The sequence below is a fragment of the Crocodylus siamensis genome, chromosome 4, assembly GCF_052110815.1.
Source record: "Crocodylus siamensis isolate JL-2025a chromosome 4, ASM5211081v1, whole genome shotgun sequence".
In the NCBI taxonomy this organism is placed as follows: Eukaryota; Metazoa; Chordata; order Crocodylia; family Crocodylidae; genus Crocodylus; species Crocodylus siamensis.
The window spans coordinates 58,875,616-58,894,512 of NC_143398.1; the positions used below are offsets into that span (position 1 = coordinate 58,875,616).

Sequence of the window (18,897 nt, forward strand, 5' to 3'; positions counted from 1 at the left end):
CAGTTGTTTCTTAGGCAGGAAGTGTTTAGCCTAAAGGCAGGATTGTAGTCACCAACACTTTGCTGATTATTTAGTTCCCAGCCACCTGAAGACCAAAAATGTAACATTTTCCAGAGCTCCTAAGCAACTTCAGCAGTTTTGAAATGTTCATCCAAAGGCTCTTCAACACTTGTGGGTTCCTTAGACCATCCACTTCCAGAGACTCTAATATCACTGAGTCACAACACAACACAAGTTTCTGGTTCAAAAGGGCGCTTGAATGTGCAACTCACATGGAGTAAGAGATTCAAACTCATTCTGTTTAAGAGATTGCAATAAACATGTGTTTTTCTCTTCAAAAGAATTAACATAACATTCACATTACTTCAGATTATATTTTTAATGTTGAAAAACTATATTTATGAGAGATTATAGAACTCATTCCATTTTTATTTATACACAAAAACTGAGAAACATATCTATTTGAATATTTTTAATATGAACAGCACAAAGTATGGTGACATTAACAGGAGCAACAATGGACTTGAATAATCCATTCAAAATTAATTCAGATCAGGTGTACATCACTCAAACAGCAGCGTTTGAATTGGAGTTGGGTGAACCTGAACATATACTGGGACTCTAGAAAATGGAATGATATAAACAAGCTACAGTTCAAGTCTTGTTGAAAAAAGCCTTTTACAGTTTGTGTTTTGTTGGCTACAACACTGAAAGCAAGATGTAAACATGTGGCAATTTGCAAAGCTCTGTAAACGCAACTTACATTTCCCTCCCAATTTGTGCTCATGTTTGAAAACAAATGCTACTTCAAGTTTTGTCTTTATCCAAGGCTACATAGTAAGCTTGGAAAATAAATAGTTATTGTTAGACCCGCTTCTCAATCTCTATTTTTAAATAAATACTGAATAATACATAGTCCAGTGTTTACAGTAAGAGCATTGTATGCAATATTCATCATATTTTTCTACAGTTCCTGTTTTTCAAGAATGCCATGTCCAAGGGTGAAATTTGCCACTTTGTACAGGGCCAGCATGAGACTGGCTTATCCCTTACGTTCCACTTGATCCTCACTAATGACCTAAAAAAGGAATGTGTGTCATGAGCGCCCTGTGCACGTAGAGTAAATTTACCCAATGTGAACACTGTTTGGATAATCCGCTATTGAGAAAAAAACAATACAGGCTTTGGAATTTAATTCTAGCAAACTCATTGGACTATACTGAAAAATTGTGGCAATTTTTTGATACATTGAATAATATCACTATAGTACGTGTACTTGAGACACCTATGTTAAAAAGATAAAGGGACAGATGTACATTTTGCCAAGTCTGAAGCTGCAGTTTTAATATTTCTACAGGTTTCCCTCACTTTATGTGGTACATGTGTTCCTGGAAAATGGCTCATAACCCCAATTCACATAAAGGGAACCCACTTTAAAATGTAATAAATAGGGATACATTCCAAGACCTCAACTGTACTGAACCCCAGACCCATTTCTACCACTTTTACAAGACAATTTTGGTACTAACCAAAGCTGCTGCTGTGTGCTGCACTTTATGCCCAGCTGCAGCTGCAGCTGCAGCTGCCCTGGGAGCAGCATCCTGCCCTGGGGACGCACATGACATCACACCACTCTCAGGGCAGCTGCAGCAGCATGCGTACCAGCTGCCCTGAGCAGTGGGTTTCCACCACACCAATCATATAATGAATTTACCTCACATATAACAAATTTTTGGTATAAAAGGGTCATCGTATAAGAGTGAATTTGCACATACAGAACCCGCATAAAGCGAGGGAAACCTGTATTTCAATTTGGATAAAAACACTTATTTTTGTTAATATGCAGAGACTAATTGATCACTTCTATTTCAGAGGGGATAAACAACTGCAAAAATATACAGCATCCTATTTATTTACAATATATATACAAACAAAAATGACATTTCCTACAATAAAACATAACTGCATAGATTCTTCTTTAGAAATATAAACAGGCATGTGTACAATATGTGAACGTTCCAACCTTTCCAGCCTTGTACTCTGTTAAATCCTCTTTTTCATAGTTTATAGTGGAAAGCCTTACATTTTGATACAAATAAAACATTCTTTGTGCATATTGTAGGGAAAAGGTTTTCCTGAAGCCAAGTGCTCTTGGATATTTTTGTTTGAGCTCTTGGTAACAGGATATAAATCCATTTCTTGGTATCGCTGATTAAATTAAATACATTCTGTTGTGCCTCTGTCCTGTGCACATCAGGGATGGGATTTTGGAAGTGGGGTTGGGACAGTTCTGAATGGGAAGTTTTTTGAGTTTTCTCTTTTGCCAAGATGCTTTTTAATCTTACTAGGTTCCAACTCTCAGCTGTAATGATTGAAGGGAGGCTAGGGGTTGGGTGGCAGAGCAGGTAAGACATCTCACAAAAGCAGTGCTTCTCAACCTCTGTAGACTCCAGGCCCCACTCCATAACTCTGCTGAATTTAGTGGTACCCCATTTCAAGAACTATATTTCACTCATTTTTCTGACTATTAGAAAATAATTGAGCAATTCTGTTACGAAGAACTCAGAAAGACCACAAGTCAGAATGTTTGATGCTGTGGAATCCTACTTGAAATCTCTGGGTTTATCTTGTGAATCATGTGTAGGAGTCTGCACACCTAACAGTGCTAATATTGTGTGGCATCCTACAAAGGATCTCACAGCACCCAGGGTGCCAGGGAACTATAGTTGACAATCACAGCCCTACAGGTTTGAGGTTGAGCCTTATACTGAACTTGCATTGAAGGCTGCTCCTAGCTGACCCAGAAAATGTGCAGCTGGTCATTTGGGCTGGAGTGTCAAAGGCACCCAGACATGATGCCAGCCACGTTTCTTGTATACCGTTCACAACGGAAATCAGTGTGCCTTAATCACACCAGCTCTAGCTTCTATTCTTGGGTGGATCTTTTACTAGTTATTAGTGTAGCACCCTAAGTATGTATGGTGCTTATGTACCAAATGAGGCAGATGCAGAAGTGGAACCCTTACCATTCCCACACACATTAACAAAGCTACAATCATGTGTGGCCTGTCAGAAGGAAACACAATCTATATATTCTTACTAAGCTCAGAAAACCAACCTTCTGGAGCAGACGTCAGTGGGTGAGACTTTTCCTTCCTGCGTAAGACCAGCGTGAATGCACTGCTGCATGTGCACTGATGAGTGAAGAGACAGCTTCACTGATGCACTGATCTCCTGCCAGGCTCTGTGCACAAAGGTGAACTTCCTCCAAGGACATTATTACTTCCAAGAAACTAGACCCACGATGGCAATTTGCTGCAGTATGTTATCTATTCTGTTCGTTACAGGGCAGGACAGGACAGGGGGTAGCTTCCTTTTCACTTCTCTCATTGTCAATGAAGTGCTTATCCACACCAAAAGCAGAAAAAGACTATGAGTCTGATTCTCAGCTGATGCAATTTGGTACAACTTCAGTTCAGGATGGGGTCCTTTGGTATGACAAGGAATCTGTTCTCACAACTATTTTCTGCCTGCCTCTCATTACCAAATTGTTGTTCTTAAGAAAATTATCAATGTAAAATATTCTGTTATAGTTACGAGAAGTAGTTTTACACCCAATCTATAAAATCTGCAGTGATCACAATAGTGACAAACTCTCTAAAAGGACAGCATGCTGCCACCAGCTAAGTAGATATGGTATTTTTGATCCTACTGATTTAACAACAGAGAAACTTGTATATAGCATTGTACTGTGCTCTTAAAATCCTAGCTAAATGAGAGGCTTGTACATTTGATGGCTTCAAGTTCACTATTCCAAACAAACTAAATAATAACAGTACATTTTACAGATTACTTCATATGAATAATGTCATCCATCACTGATGTCAACAGATACATTCTTTACAGAATGCAGACCCCACTGTAAAAGCCTGATGAGAAAATAAAAAGCTTATTACTTCACATTTTTCTTATCACAGACATCAATAAACTATTTATGACTCCCTTTCATAAATATCTATATATATGATATCAGTAAACATTAGTGATATTCATCCCTGTACAAAAGACCAGCACAAAGGCCTATTTAAGGACTGAGTCATGTGCAAGCCTATTTTGGGATCCTAATATCAGTATGCAAGTGGTGGATAGGCCCTGATGGTCCTGTGCCTAGGGGAATTTCCTTCTGTCTTACTGATTCTTATTTTTATCTTACCTAATAAGACTGCAGTATGCAAATAAACCGAGTCAGGGAAAAGGAAAGAGTAACAGGAGAAATTTTCAAAAAGGTACAAAGGACTGTTTGTTTCCATTTAGTTACAGTGGCTCTCAGGTGAGCTCCTAACCCTCATGTGAGCCTTTGAAAATCACTACTGTCTCTTTTGTCACAGTCCCAATCAACTCAACAGGCTAAAATGCTTATTATTCATTACTTGCAGAAAGACAAGAGGAAAGGAAGAGGAAATGGGCAGAAGCAGCCCCAGAATTTCTGTGAGATAACACAGTAACCTATGATATTTTCAAAGGTCAAAGTTAGTTTTCCAGAGATCAATCTTCAAGGTCCTGAGAACCTCCTGTGAGCTGCTGTAAGATCTCAGCTCTTAATGACTTCAAGTGATACATGACAAGGCAATGGGAGTTGGAGGCAAATCAGCAGCTCACACGAAGCCCAGAATCTTGAAATGTCAGGTTCTTACATTAAAAAGAAAAATGAATGACACGATACCCATAAATTGCTAATGACCATTTTTCCTCCTTATTTACAGTAAGAGTGTAAAATGAAACAACGACTGAAAATGAGAGTTATCACAAGCCAGCAGACATAGCTTACTAAGAGGTCAGCTCTTGAATATCCTAGTTCAGGACTCCTGTGAGCCACTAGTGCCATCACTAAGAAGCTGGCATGGACTTTTGAGAGCTAGGCAGCAGACTCCCTTTGATTCACACAATTCAGCATAAACCAGTCTGTGTCTCTGGTAGTACCCTATTATTAGCAGTGATTCTGCATGTGATGATAAAGAGTACCTGCATATCATTTGATTCCTCAGCAGCTGTTTTCTAAACCAACAATATGGCAGTGTAAACGTTAGTTTTGTGGACAAGTACAATTCAGGGGTTCTGCAAATAACACTAATAGCTATTTTCTTAATTTTTATGGAGAATTAATGGATAAAAAATATAAAACAGGCTTTTTACATATATAAAACATGTTATGTTTGTTTAAGGAAACATCAAAGATTCTGATCCTCATTAAAAATCCAGGAGTGTATAAGGGTCAAAGCCTGCTCTCACTGAAGTAAAACTACTGATTTCAATGAAAGGAAAACTGGCATTAGTAGGGGTGTCAGTCTTTACACTGTCAGCTTTAGCTATACTCAAAACTAAGAAAAAGCTATTATTTATGATTAAGGCTTTTAATGTAATTGGAATTAGCTATTTTTTCTTTAAAAGAGCAGATGCTCTTTTTAGTAGTAGTAAATATTGGTTTCTATTGAGGAAAATTAGTATTTTTGACTCTTTCCATAAAGAAATTAGCTTGATCTGTTCTTAGTTTCAAATATTCATTGGTATATGCCAAGTATCTTTCTTGCTTAGTTTCAAAAGGAACAGTAGGTAAGCGATATGGAGTGGACAGCTGGTGTTGAATCCTCCCTACTAAAACAACAACAGGAATAACGACAAGAAGAAAACAAAAAAATCTTGTGCTGATGCTCCAGGGGAATCTTACAAAGAGTAGTACTGTGTTTAGGACCTACTATTATCCAACACCAATCAATGCTTTCATCGTGCTTTTCATTCAAGCACTCTGGAATGCTACACCTCCTAAGGTAAAAAGGTTTACAAACTAATAATGAAAATAAATCAGATCTAAAATGCAGAGTTTAAGAACACAGTTTTGGTGAGAGGGAGGAGGTATGATCCGACATCATGAGGGGTAATTATTCCAGAGCTTGGATTGTAAACAAATATTGCTTGTTTCAAAGGAGTAAATATTATTATTTTAACTAATACAAGATTAATAATGGAAAAATACAGTTCATGGCCAGAAGAGTAAACATACGTTCATTATGATCAGTACCAAATGGACAATGCCTATGAAGTCTTACGGAAAATCCGCACGAATGTAAGCATCTGAGAATTCAATGGTATGAGACAAACTGATATTCTGTTAGGACAACAAGTCAATTTTCTGCAAGAAGATACATCCATATATATATTTTCCATACCAGTATTTCATTATTTGGATTCGATCTGCGTAAACTCACAAAAAACGAAAAAGACAGCAACCAGGTTGATAGGGATTTTGGTGAGTAGCAAATGGGACTGTATTTTCAGTATGAGGTTGACTTTAATGGCCTTCAGCCTTGTCTCCTGTGTGTACCCAGTCATAGATGACCAAAGGAATGCTAACAAGGGAAAATACTAATCCCAATGCCAAGAACAAAAAAGCCTGAAATAAAAAAAGAACAAGTCTTTTAACTACGGCAACTTTGTTAAGCAAATTCTCAAGTTGATATTTCAAAAGTACAAATTAAAACGAAGACGCTCTTTTGGGTAGTGCAAAAACAAAAGATACCTGAATTTATTAATGTCACTAATATAATTACTTATTGAGCCCGGAAAAGGAAACATTCCTCTGCCCTCAGTTCACAATTCCTGCTGCAAGTGTTGCGTCTCACTGACTTGGTCTGAAAAGTACTGAATCGATCTTTCCTGGGGCCCACAAGCTCTGTTCCTTAACTAACCAAAGGACTCACTGAAGACCAAAGGAAAGCATTCTCATCTCATCAGGGTCAATTTCTATTGCACTTTAGTACTTGTTGGTTTACGGAGGTAGAGAATAGAGGCACATGTGAAACCAAGACATAACTACATGCCTGGAAGCTATTGCAAACCTGGCTGAAACAAAGAAATTGAATAAAATTGTTCCAGATTAGGCCTCTGCCATTGTCATATGAATGAAACCAAAAGTATGTTAACAGAAGGCATGATTCACAAGTACCAAAAGTACTCTCAGCAACTCCCAGAGAGTAAATAGACTCCCATGGGCACTGAAGTAAATTCTAGGACATTAGCAGGATCTTCCCTTTAGAAGTCCAGTGAAAAGATGCAATACTCTGCTGAGATCACTTTGTCACAGTTCCACATGCTTGTACATAGCTGAGAAGCTAGAATTACAGTGGCCTCCTTATGTAGGGGTGGCAAGCAAAACATGATGAATGTGAAATGCAGTAAATGTAATGCACTTCAGATTCTTTCAGGCAATGTGTTGCAATGGGAAATGCATAGAAGGCTAAGGTAGCAGTCTCTCCCTCCCTGACTTCACAGGACTCAGAACCTTGCTAGGTTTTATTGTTATTTGTTTTATAATAGCTCCAAGCAGATCAAGGCTCCTTTATACTAGGCACTCTACAAACACATAAGGATACATGATTTTGTATAAGTAGAGTGACCTTACATCCTACTTTGGCTGGGACAGTCCTGCATTTTGTAGGCCATCCTGGGCGGTTGGTGAAAATGGAAACAGAAGACTGAGATAGTGCCACCCAGTCTGTGCTGCTTGGCCCAGCTCCTCCTAAGCAGCCAGAGGTTGGGGGTGGGCTGGGCCCCACTTCTCCTGGGTGGGGTGGGGATCAGCTGAGGGAAGGGCGAGGGGGATTTCCTTAAAAATATGGTCACCCTATGTTTAAGGAGGATTATAATTTAATTTAGGCAAAACGAACCATGAGAGCATGTGGCAAATAATTGGAGAAAATGAGAGCGGAGGAAGGTATCTGAAATAGGTGGACATGCATGCTCAGACAGCCACATTAGATCTGTTCTCATTCTGGTAAATTTTAATGATCTATAATAAAACATACCCAAATCCTTTGACTCTGATTTGCTCTGTCCTGTTGTGTGATTTTTAAATACAATGACGAAGGAAGAATGAAAATCAGCATATTGGCAGAAGTTACCCCTGAAACATGCAAATAAATTAGTTTTGTCATTGTGGAATTTCTTCTCAGTAGCAACATTTATTAGCAGGCATCTGTCTGTTGTTTGAGACAACAGAATTGCATCAGGTGAGACATCAGCTTGCTGAATGTAATCCTTGCTTGAAAGATAAAGCTAAATTGGAGTGACCTCTCCGAGATGCAAAAACCTGGGTAGTGTATATGAAAAGACTGAACTACCCACATACCAGGGTTCCCCTCTTGTCTTGCTTTGTTAATCTAAAGGAAAGGCAGGTGCCAGTATGTTTGGAACCAGCTTGGCTGCAGGAGCTGCCATAGCAAAGGAGATCATTCATTTGCCCATCTATCGGGGGTCCACTGCTAGAGTGGCTGCTGAGCAGGATTAAAGAGCCCAGTCCACCCCATCATGGAGTGGACTTGTTTTACAACCTTTTGGCAGCATTTCCTTCACCGGGGTAAGACTAGTACCCCCTCTCCAATGTGCTCATTTGCACAAAGCTGTTGGCACCTTAGAGGTTGCCAGGTATTTAACTGCCACCCAGCATTTGGCATTAACAGTTGCAGGCAGTGCTTACAGGTCTACTGTAAGTTTTGGTACAAGTGAACCTGACCTGACCTGCAGTTAAGAATCACACCCCTAATCAAAACACTCAGTACAAAGACTACACAAAGGCCAGACCCAAAGCACATTTTTCAAGGAACAGATTTAATGTAGAGGCTTCACACCCCTTTAATGAAACACTGACTCTAAGAAGGCTTCTTCCTGTAGACTCTTTCCTATGCCATAGGAGACTTTATTGGCCACCTTTAAATGGGAAGAAAGCCCCCCAGGGATTGCTTAATGGTCAGACAAGAATGTAATAAGAAGCAACTATAAATATAAATAGTATAAAATTAGAATACTGTACCTACAACTCCAAATATGTCCTTCATGTTTGGAATAAAAATTACTAGCATATTAATAATAACCAACAGGACAAGAGTAACTAGCACATGATGGTGTAATTCAATCTTGGTTTTTTTAGCCAGCTCAAATAAAGAAGAACGCACCTGCAGAAAAAGAATGAGTTCTGTCAGAAGCAGGATATACCACTCAAGCACTTCTCAAACTAATTCTTGCTGATGCTGACCATGACAATGAAATTTGTGTGGACTTCAGTAATTCTGGAGCATTCAAATATAGGATCTTTTGGAATAACCTTTACATTTCACTTGATATCTGAAAACAGGATTAGAGTGCTTGTGTCTGTTGGTATTTTTCCCCCAAAATAATATTTATTTGCAGCAGTGGGCTATGTTACTGCTGTCTGTTTACGTTTCAGAATTAACTAGCGATATTCTGACAGGCTATTGAACAAGGCAGCCCTCAGGCCCAAGCTCTTCCAGCAGTGGGGACTATAAGAGGGAGCAGGACCACTGGCTGTTTAGATACTCCCCGCTCAAATTTATTGCTGTTCTGCTGGAGTTAAAAACTCAGGTAATTTGTATGAGTGTAATTAAGCAAGGCTGGGAAAGAATGGAGAAGGACCTTTATCATTTAAGACTGACTTAATACCAAGTGATAATTAATTTACTTTGATCCCATAGCAGTTTATTAATTCATGCATGCAGAACTTCTCCTTTAAGTCAAGTTCAAGTGGGTCTTTGGAAGAGCTGACTACAGGTTCTAGTCTTTGTAGCCTGAATGTCACTGACTCTGAAACTCACAACATCCAGCTGTGCTTTTGAGAAAGGGTGCCTATTACTGAATGTAACTATTTCCAAACTGCAAGGAGCCTTTACTTACAGTGAAGAAAAGCACTGGAACCGTAAGTATTACTGCAACAATTACAGCCACTCGCACTGTCAGGATGAGGACATCACCTTTACTTTGGTACTTGTGAAGCAGATTTGACCCCACAGCGTCTACAGGAAACACAATAGAAAAAGTGGTCAAGTAAACGGCCAATTAATTCACAGAAACCATCACTTAACAGTTTTTGTGAACAACAAATGATTTATCTACAAACAAGAGAGCAAGGAATGAAACAGGCTGGAGCATTTTACACTATGCTGAAATGATCCCATTACCTCAATTTAGGAAAGCATCCTAATTCAAGAAAACATATACCTAACTTTATGCAAAATCCCATTGTAGAAAAGGCCACAGTAAGGTAAGCGCTACGTTTTTTATATATATTTTTAAACGAAAGGCAAAAAAAGAGGCTACTGCTATTTGGGTTTTTTTTCCTGGCAGTTTAAAATGATATAAAAATAACCACATGCACTGCAACTTCTGAATTTATACTAAATTATAAGGTTGAACTAAACAAGTCCAAACAGCAAATAAACTGCTAAAAGAAAACAGAACAGCCACTCCTGAAGAAGAACAAAGCCTCTTTTAGGTTAACCTTTTTCCTTTCAGCATGACATTTCTTCAGCCACACTGACGTTGCTATCTAGCTGCCCTCCCTTGCTTTTTTTACGAACCTGCCACCCCACCTCAACATCACTTGCAGCTCTTGCACCTCTGCAGCCACCTCCCGGAGTCCACGTTCCATTCTAAATGCTGCTAACCTGGGTCAATATGATGCCCACACAATGGTGTTCTGACAACATTTCAACAAGGTATGCCACAAAGGTCTCCCTTCCCCTGTGATAACTGCTAAGGACTTGGTGTACTTGTATTCTGGCAGACAGGAAGGAACTGGAGAATGTGTTAATTTGTTTACACACATTCATAACTTCTTATAACCATAACCAAAGGAAGCAACTCCACAGTGCATAATGAGTATATTACAAAAGGGGCACAATTTGTTTATGAAAATAAAGGTTTATGTCACCTGATGGTACCCCTAAAGGTACAGTCTGGATAATCTGGGGTAAAGAGTTTTCATGGAATGCTCTGAGGAGATTTAACTTAAAAATGAGCTCTTGCTTGGCATAATCTGGTCTATTCCTGAAATAAAAACTGAACAAACCAAAATCTGCTCTCCAGAAAAATTTCTGAGTTTCAGGGAAAAGTCCTTCCTATCATGGACCACCTATCGCTATCCAGAGAGGAAGTGAACCCTGTCAGAAGAATGAAAGTCCTTCTGAATTTCCCTTCAGGTAGAGGTTGGAATTTTAAGTGGGGCTGTTACATTTCCTACTAATGCCCAAGTTTAAGTGACATGAGGCTCGTACTCCCAGCAGGAGCCCAGGCTGATGCCTCTGCATCTCTCCCCAGGTCTAGTAGTTAGTAAAGCAAAAGGCAAAGTCTGAAATGCAAATTCTGGTCACCACAGGAATACACAGATGCGCTGTGCAATGCAACCACGGTGACCTTTAGAAAAAACCCAGTTCCTGGAACAGTCTTTCTACAGTGTAAATAGAATAACTGTGAAAACTTGAGTACATGAGCAAATAGACACACAGTGCTGGTTTAAAAAAGAAAAGGCCAAAATAAAATGCTATTTGTATTTGTGAAAAGCAGCAGCATAGACAGTTTTTCACAGTCAGGAAAAATCCTGGGCCTGTGCTCCTCATGTCAGTGGGGGACCATGCTCCAAAACGAAGTCTTTGGCTATTTGGTGATCCCTGAGAAAATGATGGCTCAAGGCAATCACACTGCTTTCCTTCCCCACTATATCTATGCTGCCTTTAAGGCCTTGTTTCTGCATTTCAGTGTGCAGATGGACTTCACTCACACACCATCAGTATTTATGAACCTAAGTCTGAACTGGGGAAAGGAGCACTAAGGATGCAAAAGCACTACATTTCCCTTTATCACAAATTTCTGGAACCTGTAGGATCAGAAGAACACAGCTGTCTCTTCTGTGGTCTCCAAACCTGTCTTACATGAGGGAAGAATTTCAAGGAAATTTCAAGAGGTGAGGGCCTGGACTTTATTTGCTTTCTCAAGTCTAGTGGGAGAGATCTTCAGCTCCGTTGAAATCACTGGAATAGATTTCATAGATTTCATAGACATTAGGGCTGGAAGGGACCTCGGGAGATCATCGAGTCCAGCCCCCTGCCCAAAGGGCAGGAAGTCACCTGGGGTCATAGGATCCCAGCAAGATAAGCATCCAATTTACTCTTGAAGGTGTTCAATGTAGGTGCTTGAACCACCTCCGCTGGCAGACTGTTCCAGACCTTGGGGGCTCGGACAGTAAAGAAATTCTTCCTTATGTCCAGCCTGAAACAGTCTTGCAAGAGTTTGTGACTGCTCGACCTCGTCATCCCTTGGGGCACTCTGGTGAACAGATGTTCCCCCAGATCCTGGTGGTCACCCCTGATAAACTTATAGGTGGCCATCAGATCACCCCTGAGCCTGCGCTTTTCCAGGCTAAAGAGTCCCATGGCTCTCAGCCTGTCATCATAAGATCTGTTTTCCTGACCTCTGATCATGCGCGTGGCTCTTCTCTGGACTCTCTCAAGCTTCTCCACATCCTTTTTGAATTGTGGAGCCCAAAACTGGACGCAGTACTCCAGCTCCGGCCTCACCAAGGCCGAGTACAAGGGGAGAATGACGTCCCGGGATTTGCTCGAGAAGCATCTATGGATGCACGCCAGCATTTTGGTCGCTTTACTAGCCGCAGCATCGCATTGCAGGCTCATGTTCATCTTGTGGTCAATGATGACCCCCAAGTCTCTTTCTTCTGTAGTGCTAACCAACGTAGCACTGCCGAGCCTATAAGGGTGCTGCAGGTTTTTCCTCCCAAGGTGGAGAACCTTGCATTTTTCGGTGTTAAACACCATCAGGTTCTCGTCTGCCCACTTGCTGAGCTTGTCCAGGTCAGCCTGGATCACCCGCCTATCTTCTGGCATGGATGCTTTGCCCCAAAGTTTGGTGTCATCGGCGAACTTGGCCAGTCCACTCCTAACTCCAATGTCCGCATCGTTAATGAAGATGTTGAACAGTATGGGTCCCAGGACAGAGCCTTGAGAGACCCCACTGGTTACAGGGCACCATGATGAGTGACTGCCATCAATCACAACCCTCTGGGTCCGACCACGAAGCCAATTTCCCAGCCAGCGGATCGTGGTGGAGCCAAGGCCACAACTGGCCAGTTTGGCCAAGAGGTGATCATGGGATACCAGATCAAAAGCTTTTTTGAAGTCAAGATATATGACATCAATCTCATCTCCCTGGTCCAGGTGATAGGTCACCTGGTCATAGAAGGAAATGAGATTGGTCAAACAAGACCTACCCGCAACAAACCCGTGCTGGCTGTCCCTTAGAATGTTAGCCTGGGCCAGTCCCTCAAGGATGGCCTCCTTAATAAACTTTTCTAAAATCTTCCCCAGGATAGAAGTCAGGCTAATGGGCCTGTAGTTAGCCGGATCCACTCTCCTCCCTTTCTTGAAGATCGGTACCACACTGGCCTTCTTCCAGTCTTCGGGCACTACACCAGAGCGCCAGGAGTTTTCAAAGACCCGTGCCAGGGGCTGGGCTATGACGCTCGCCAGCTCCTTGAATACCCTGGGGTGCAGGTTGTCAGGGCCAGCTGACTTGAAGGTATCCAGCCTCTCAAGGTGTTCCTTCACGAGGTCAGCATTGATGGAGGGTAGGGGATTCCCCTCACCCAGATTGCCCTGTCCCATAGCAGGCATGGGCATCCCGTGTGACTGATGAAAGACTGACGCAAAGTACCTATTTAATAGGTTGGCTTTTTCCTGGGCGTCAGTTGTCAGTTGCCCCATCTGGTTTAGCAGGGGTCCAACATTGCCTAAATAGTACTGATTTATACCAGCTGAGAACCTGGCTCACTGCGCCACTTCTGCAGGAGGGTACATTTGGACCCATAGCTTCAACAAATGTTTAATTTTCTATGAAAACTTACTGGTTAGCAGCAGCCCAGCTGTTGGAGAATGGCTATCAATGTTGGCTCCTGCAGCATATGCACTTGGCTTCATCAATTTCCTCCATTAAACAGAATTGGACACCTCAAATTACGTAAATTTCTGAAAATTGGAGGCCTCATACCCACTATGACAGCCTGATGGTAGAAATTAATATGTTCTTTAGAGGATGACAGACAGAAAAACTTTTGGTGACCTACGACCAAAATGTCAAATTTCAAATTTGCTTTTTGTTCCTCCTAGGATCTGAGGCCCATAAAAAAAGAGTGCTGCTCTGATGGGTAGTTGGAAATAGGGTTTAAAAAAAACGTCTTGTGACTTTGCTAACCCTTCACGGAGAAGTCAGATGTCAGAGCTACAATATCCCTCTTCCTGACCTAATGGCCCATGATGTGCATGTGTTCTAAAATTCAAGATTTAAACTGTACTGGAACATAGGATCTGTTCCTGTTGCAAGAGTGATGCTGTATCTAATTTTTATTTTTTTATTATTATTTTGCATAATCCTTTTGAACGGGAAAACAGACACGATGTGTGACTCTTAAATATTTTTACAAAGTGAATTAGCATTCCTAAAAGAAGCTAGGTTGAAAGTCCTGTACAAAGAAGTATCCTACCTTTACCCACAAAACTATTTTCAACAGGAGAACTGCAAAATTCCTAAGACTACACTGCCTATTTATTTAACCAAGACCTGAAGAGAGGAACTCTTCAGAGGGCGAGAAGCAGCTCAGTTTTTGAAAACATTCAGTTCTTTACCTTTATGCTAAAAGTGGTAATAAAGCTGCCAACAGCTTTGGGAGTGATTTTAATGACTATTCGCCTTGAAGTATGCTCATTCTAATTTCACACAGAAAACTTAACAGCCAGTCAAATGACTTACTAGCTTTAGGTCATTACTGACCCGAGTTAAATTCAAACTAGCATTTCAGTTTTGGAAGTCTTAACATCACACTGCTGATCGCCAGCTCCTCAAGCAAAACTAATTTACATTATACTTCTTCCTGATCTCTCCTCTCTCTCACTCTTGAGGATATATTTGTCAATGCTCCTTGCAGCTACTCTCTGTATCCATTCAAAACACCAAGATTAATATGTTAATAAAACATTTACAAAAATTGAATGGAAGAGTCCAGTAAGGTGAATGAGTGTAAATCTCCTTTCTGAGGTAGGATACACTACTTATTTCATACGGAGTCTTTTTTATTTTGATACTATAAAAGTTGCTTACTTACCATAAAAAGTCAAATAGCCAAAAATGGCGGTCAGAAAGTACATAATGAACATGGCAAAAAAGGAGATGTTTGAAACCATCTGCATTTTTTTCTGCGAGCGGCTGGAAAAAGAAAAAAAATCCATAAGGAACATTTGAACTGTATTGAAATAACTGTTAAAAAAGCATCAAACCTGTGTCAAAACACACTCAATAACACTGCTAAGACTCCTGAATACATCTTCATTTAAAACAGAGTTCCCTCCGACTAGCCATACTGAATGAGAAAAATGCCTTCCAATCTTACTAGGGTTTTAAGTCAACAGAAGCTAACAGCTGTCCTGTCAGAGGTGTGTAGCAGAACACAGGGGTGGCCATGACATCCCCTGGTGGCCCAGCAACTCCTGCCCCACTCAAGCTCCTTGGGGTACCCTCCATTTTTACCTTGCCTGCCACTCCTTGATGTAACTTGTAGGGTTTCAGGAGGCTGCCTCAAGGGTCCCAGAGTGATCCCTCAGCCCTCTGGGTCCCTGATTCCAAGTTAGGTTGCCTTCACTACATGTGGCCTTAGCCCTCCCAGCCTTGGCCTAGCTCCTCCAGCCCTCAGGGCCCCTGGCCACAGCAGGTGGCTGTTGCCCCCACACCAGTCCTCAGCCTTCTGGGTCCCCAATCCCACGACAGACTGCTTTCACTCCCTGTGGCCATAACCCTCCCAGTCTTGGCTTAACTCATCCAGCCCCTGACACCAGCACAGCTGTTGTGGCTCTGCCCCAGTTCTCAGCCCTCAGCCATCTGGGTCCCTGACTCCAAGTTAGGCTGCTGTCACAGACTGCCCCAATAGGCACCCCTCCATGGCCTCTGTCCTCCCTACAGCCACCACCTGGTCCTTTGACTCCAAGCCTAATCACAACACAAATACCAGCAAGTCGCTGCACAACTAACATCCACCCCACTTTGGGTTACTGTCTGCCTGCAAGCTGTAAGTCCCCTTTAGGTCTCTCCTTCCATCTTTATGGAGCAGCTTAGCTACCTGCCAGTCTGCCTCCAGCAGCCATCTCCCTCAGGAGCTCCTCTCCCTGCAGCATGCAGGACCACACTGTCCACTTGGTCTCAGGCACTGGGTTAGGCAAACCAAAGCTCTACCCCTTCCTGTCATGTGGCTCCCCAGTCACATACAAGTATTTTCACTTTGGCTTAAAAGCCACCTGCTCTCCTCTGCTGCAGCTTCACCTAGCTGCTTACAGCCTTTACTTCTGGGCTGCCTGCCCTTTGTTTGCTGCAGTGCAGCTAGCTCCCTTTAAAGTAGCAGGGGCCTCGGGCTTCCTGTTACAAGGTGTAACTAGCAATTTTGGCATTTCAAGCAGAGATACTGTCAAGTGTCAGAGAGCCAGGGAGGGATTCTGCTGGTAGACCCTCTAAATCAGTGCCTAGGCCTGGTGCCCTGCTCTAGGTATGCCAGTGCCTCCTTATACTACTCTTCTGAGCAGCACAGTAAGGGGCAGCTTGGAGCTGTAATTCCATTTAAGGATCAGGAATACAGGAGAGGAAACTCATACCAGGAGAAAGCATTTCAAATATTTCTAAAGTTGCTGCTCCATGATCCTTGGCTACCTAGCCCTAGTGAAAGTTTGGCTGGCATAGCTATATTCGTTAAGAGTGAGGAAGAATTCATGTGTCCAGTTAACATATCTATGTTAGCAGAAGTCCCTGTGGAAAGGTAGTTACACTGACAAAAATGTCCTTCTTTGGCAGAAACCAAGCCTTTGCTGGGAGGGTGTAGTTATAATAGCAAATCTTTTCGAGTGTAGGCAAAAACAACATGATATGTTTTTTGCAATGGACTTTTAGCTCCATCAGAACCAACAGCTTTAGAATACAAGAGTCCTGTGCAAGCTGTAATAATTTGCACTGTTTAATTTCAGAAGTAGCCATGTACACCACAGAAAACCCCAGTAATATCATGCTTTGGAAAAGATAAATTCCAAAAGTTACAGGAGTCCTTCTTTGTTTACTTTTTATTTTATTAAAGTACCTCTCTTCTGAATTATATAATGCACAGCAACTCTGCGCTAACATTTTCCATGCAAAACTATTCAAAACAATTAAGCAATAAAAAAAAATCTTACTCTTTAAGTTCGCTGTAAATCGGAAGGACGGATGGGTGGCACACAAATGCAAAAGCAATGGTGGGCAAAGCATAAACAGTCTGTTTAAACACAACAGAAGAAAAAAACAATTAAGAAACATGCATATCTTTCCCAACGCCAAAAAAAATTATCAGTGTTTTAATTACCTCAGCTGAGGCTGCATCTTTCAACTGAATACAGAGAATGTAACCTGTTGATTAATGTGTATTTAACAAGACATCAAGAACACATTTTCACCAATAAGAAGACAAACTGTATTTCTCATGCAAAGGCTGCTGAGTCAGTCATACATGACAATTGTGCAGCTGTCTCTACCACCAGATTTCTTCCCTGTAATGGAACTCTCTCATCCCTGATTAACATCATGACACATTCCTGCGTAAAAGATGCAAAATTACATGCTACAAGGAGAACAATTAATTTTGATTTGATACCACAGGAGGAAAAGTGTGAAGCAGAACTGAACAGCTTCTACTGGCTTCCATGTTTTTACAGGTAGTTTTCTTTTAATTGCTGCAATGACACCAACATAACAATACTTGTGTAACCCCCTAGTGTGGAGGCTCTGAATTGGTGTAAAATGGGGCTTCACCAAGAAAAGCTGTGCTGGTGCTAGAGTATTAAACGTGGAGACCTGAATGTGGAGCTCATGTAAGTATGGCTCCATGTTTGCCTTAAAGACCAGGTGGAGAATCCAGCTTTAGGTACCGTCTTCAGTCCCTCATCTAAGTCAACAAAAGACTGGGGGTAGTGTGGAGGCAGCCCATCAATTCTTGAGGAGAAAGAGCCCGTTATCTTGCTATCAATCAACTCCCTGTGCCTGACAAAGGATGAGCATGAAAGGGCTTTGACAGGACTCATGCCCAGCTCTCCTTGGCCAAAAGAATGGGACCATTCAATATGTAGTCTTATGGCTACAGATTCACAAAAGTGCTTAGCGTTTTCTCCATGGGAGCTGACAGGTATTGAGTTTATTTGGTCCCTTATAGTTTGTTTTCTTGTATACAACTGAATTCAAACAAGATTCAGAAAATAGGTAGAAAGATGTCACTAGGTTCTTCCTCCATATTAGCAGGGTTGCTTATTTTGCTGCTCCTTTTGCATATGTTCTTTTACTAGATATGAACTGATTGTCCTGGTGTCCCCCTGACTGCTACACACGAGGGACAAACTGAAGGATTTTCTGGGGCTTGCTTCTCTTTTCTTCTTTTTGCATGACTAGAAAAACATTCTTGACCTTCATCAGGTGGAAAGAGGGCTCCTCTTCAATATATATCTTGAGCTATAAAAATGCTATTGAAGATTCAAAATATATATTAATTTTTAGGATGCAAACTACAATGTCCACTCTAATGCTCAGAGAAGCCCAAGGGTGATAGACTTCATAGACATTAGGGCTGGAAGGGACCTTGGAAGATCAAGTCCAGCCCCCTGCCCGAAGGGCAGGAAGTCAGCAGGGGTCATAGGATCCCAGCAAGATAAACATCCAAATGTCTGTTGAAGGGGTTCAAAGTGGGTGCTTGAACCACCTCTGGCGGCAGTCTATTCCAGACCTTGGGGGCTTGGACAGTAAAGACGTTCTTCCTTATGTCCAGCCTGAAATGGTCATGAAGGAATTTGTGAGCATTCGATCTTGTCATCCCTTGGGGCGCTCTGGTGAACAGACATTCCCCCAGATCCTGGTAAGCGCCCCGATAAACTTATAGGTGGACACCAGATCACCCCTGAGCCTGTGCTTTTCCAGGCTGAAAAGTCCCAT

General features: G+C 41.6%; 1 protein-coding gene across 3 annotated transcripts in view; it reads right to left on the reverse strand.

Annotated features, from left to right (window-relative positions):
* Positions 1 to 457: 457 nt before the first annotated feature.
* Positions 458 to 18,897, reverse strand: part of SLC38A1 (solute carrier family 38 member 1) — a 51,760-nt gene continuing 33,320 nt past the window's right edge. For 2 of the 3 annotated variants that reach the window (XM_090042395.1, XM_090042396.1), the window contains exons 11-16: positions 17,118 to 17,197; positions 15,014 to 15,114; positions 9,742 to 9,860; positions 8,864 to 9,005; positions 7,860 to 7,957; positions 458 to 6,448 (exon numbers count right to left, since the gene is read on the reverse strand). In XM_090042395.1, coding sequence (XP_089898521.1) covers positions 6,347 to 6,448; positions 7,860 to 7,957; positions 8,864 to 9,005; positions 9,742 to 9,860; positions 15,014 to 15,114; positions 17,118 to 17,197 — 642 coding nt within the window. In that variant the 3' untranslated portion in view covers positions 458 to 6,346. Of the gene's footprint in view, positions 6,449 to 7,859; positions 7,958 to 7,988; positions 8,761 to 8,863; positions 9,006 to 9,741; positions 9,861 to 15,013; positions 15,115 to 17,117; positions 17,198 to 18,897 lie in introns of those variants that run through there. The other variant, XM_090042398.1, reaches the window with a different exon arrangement.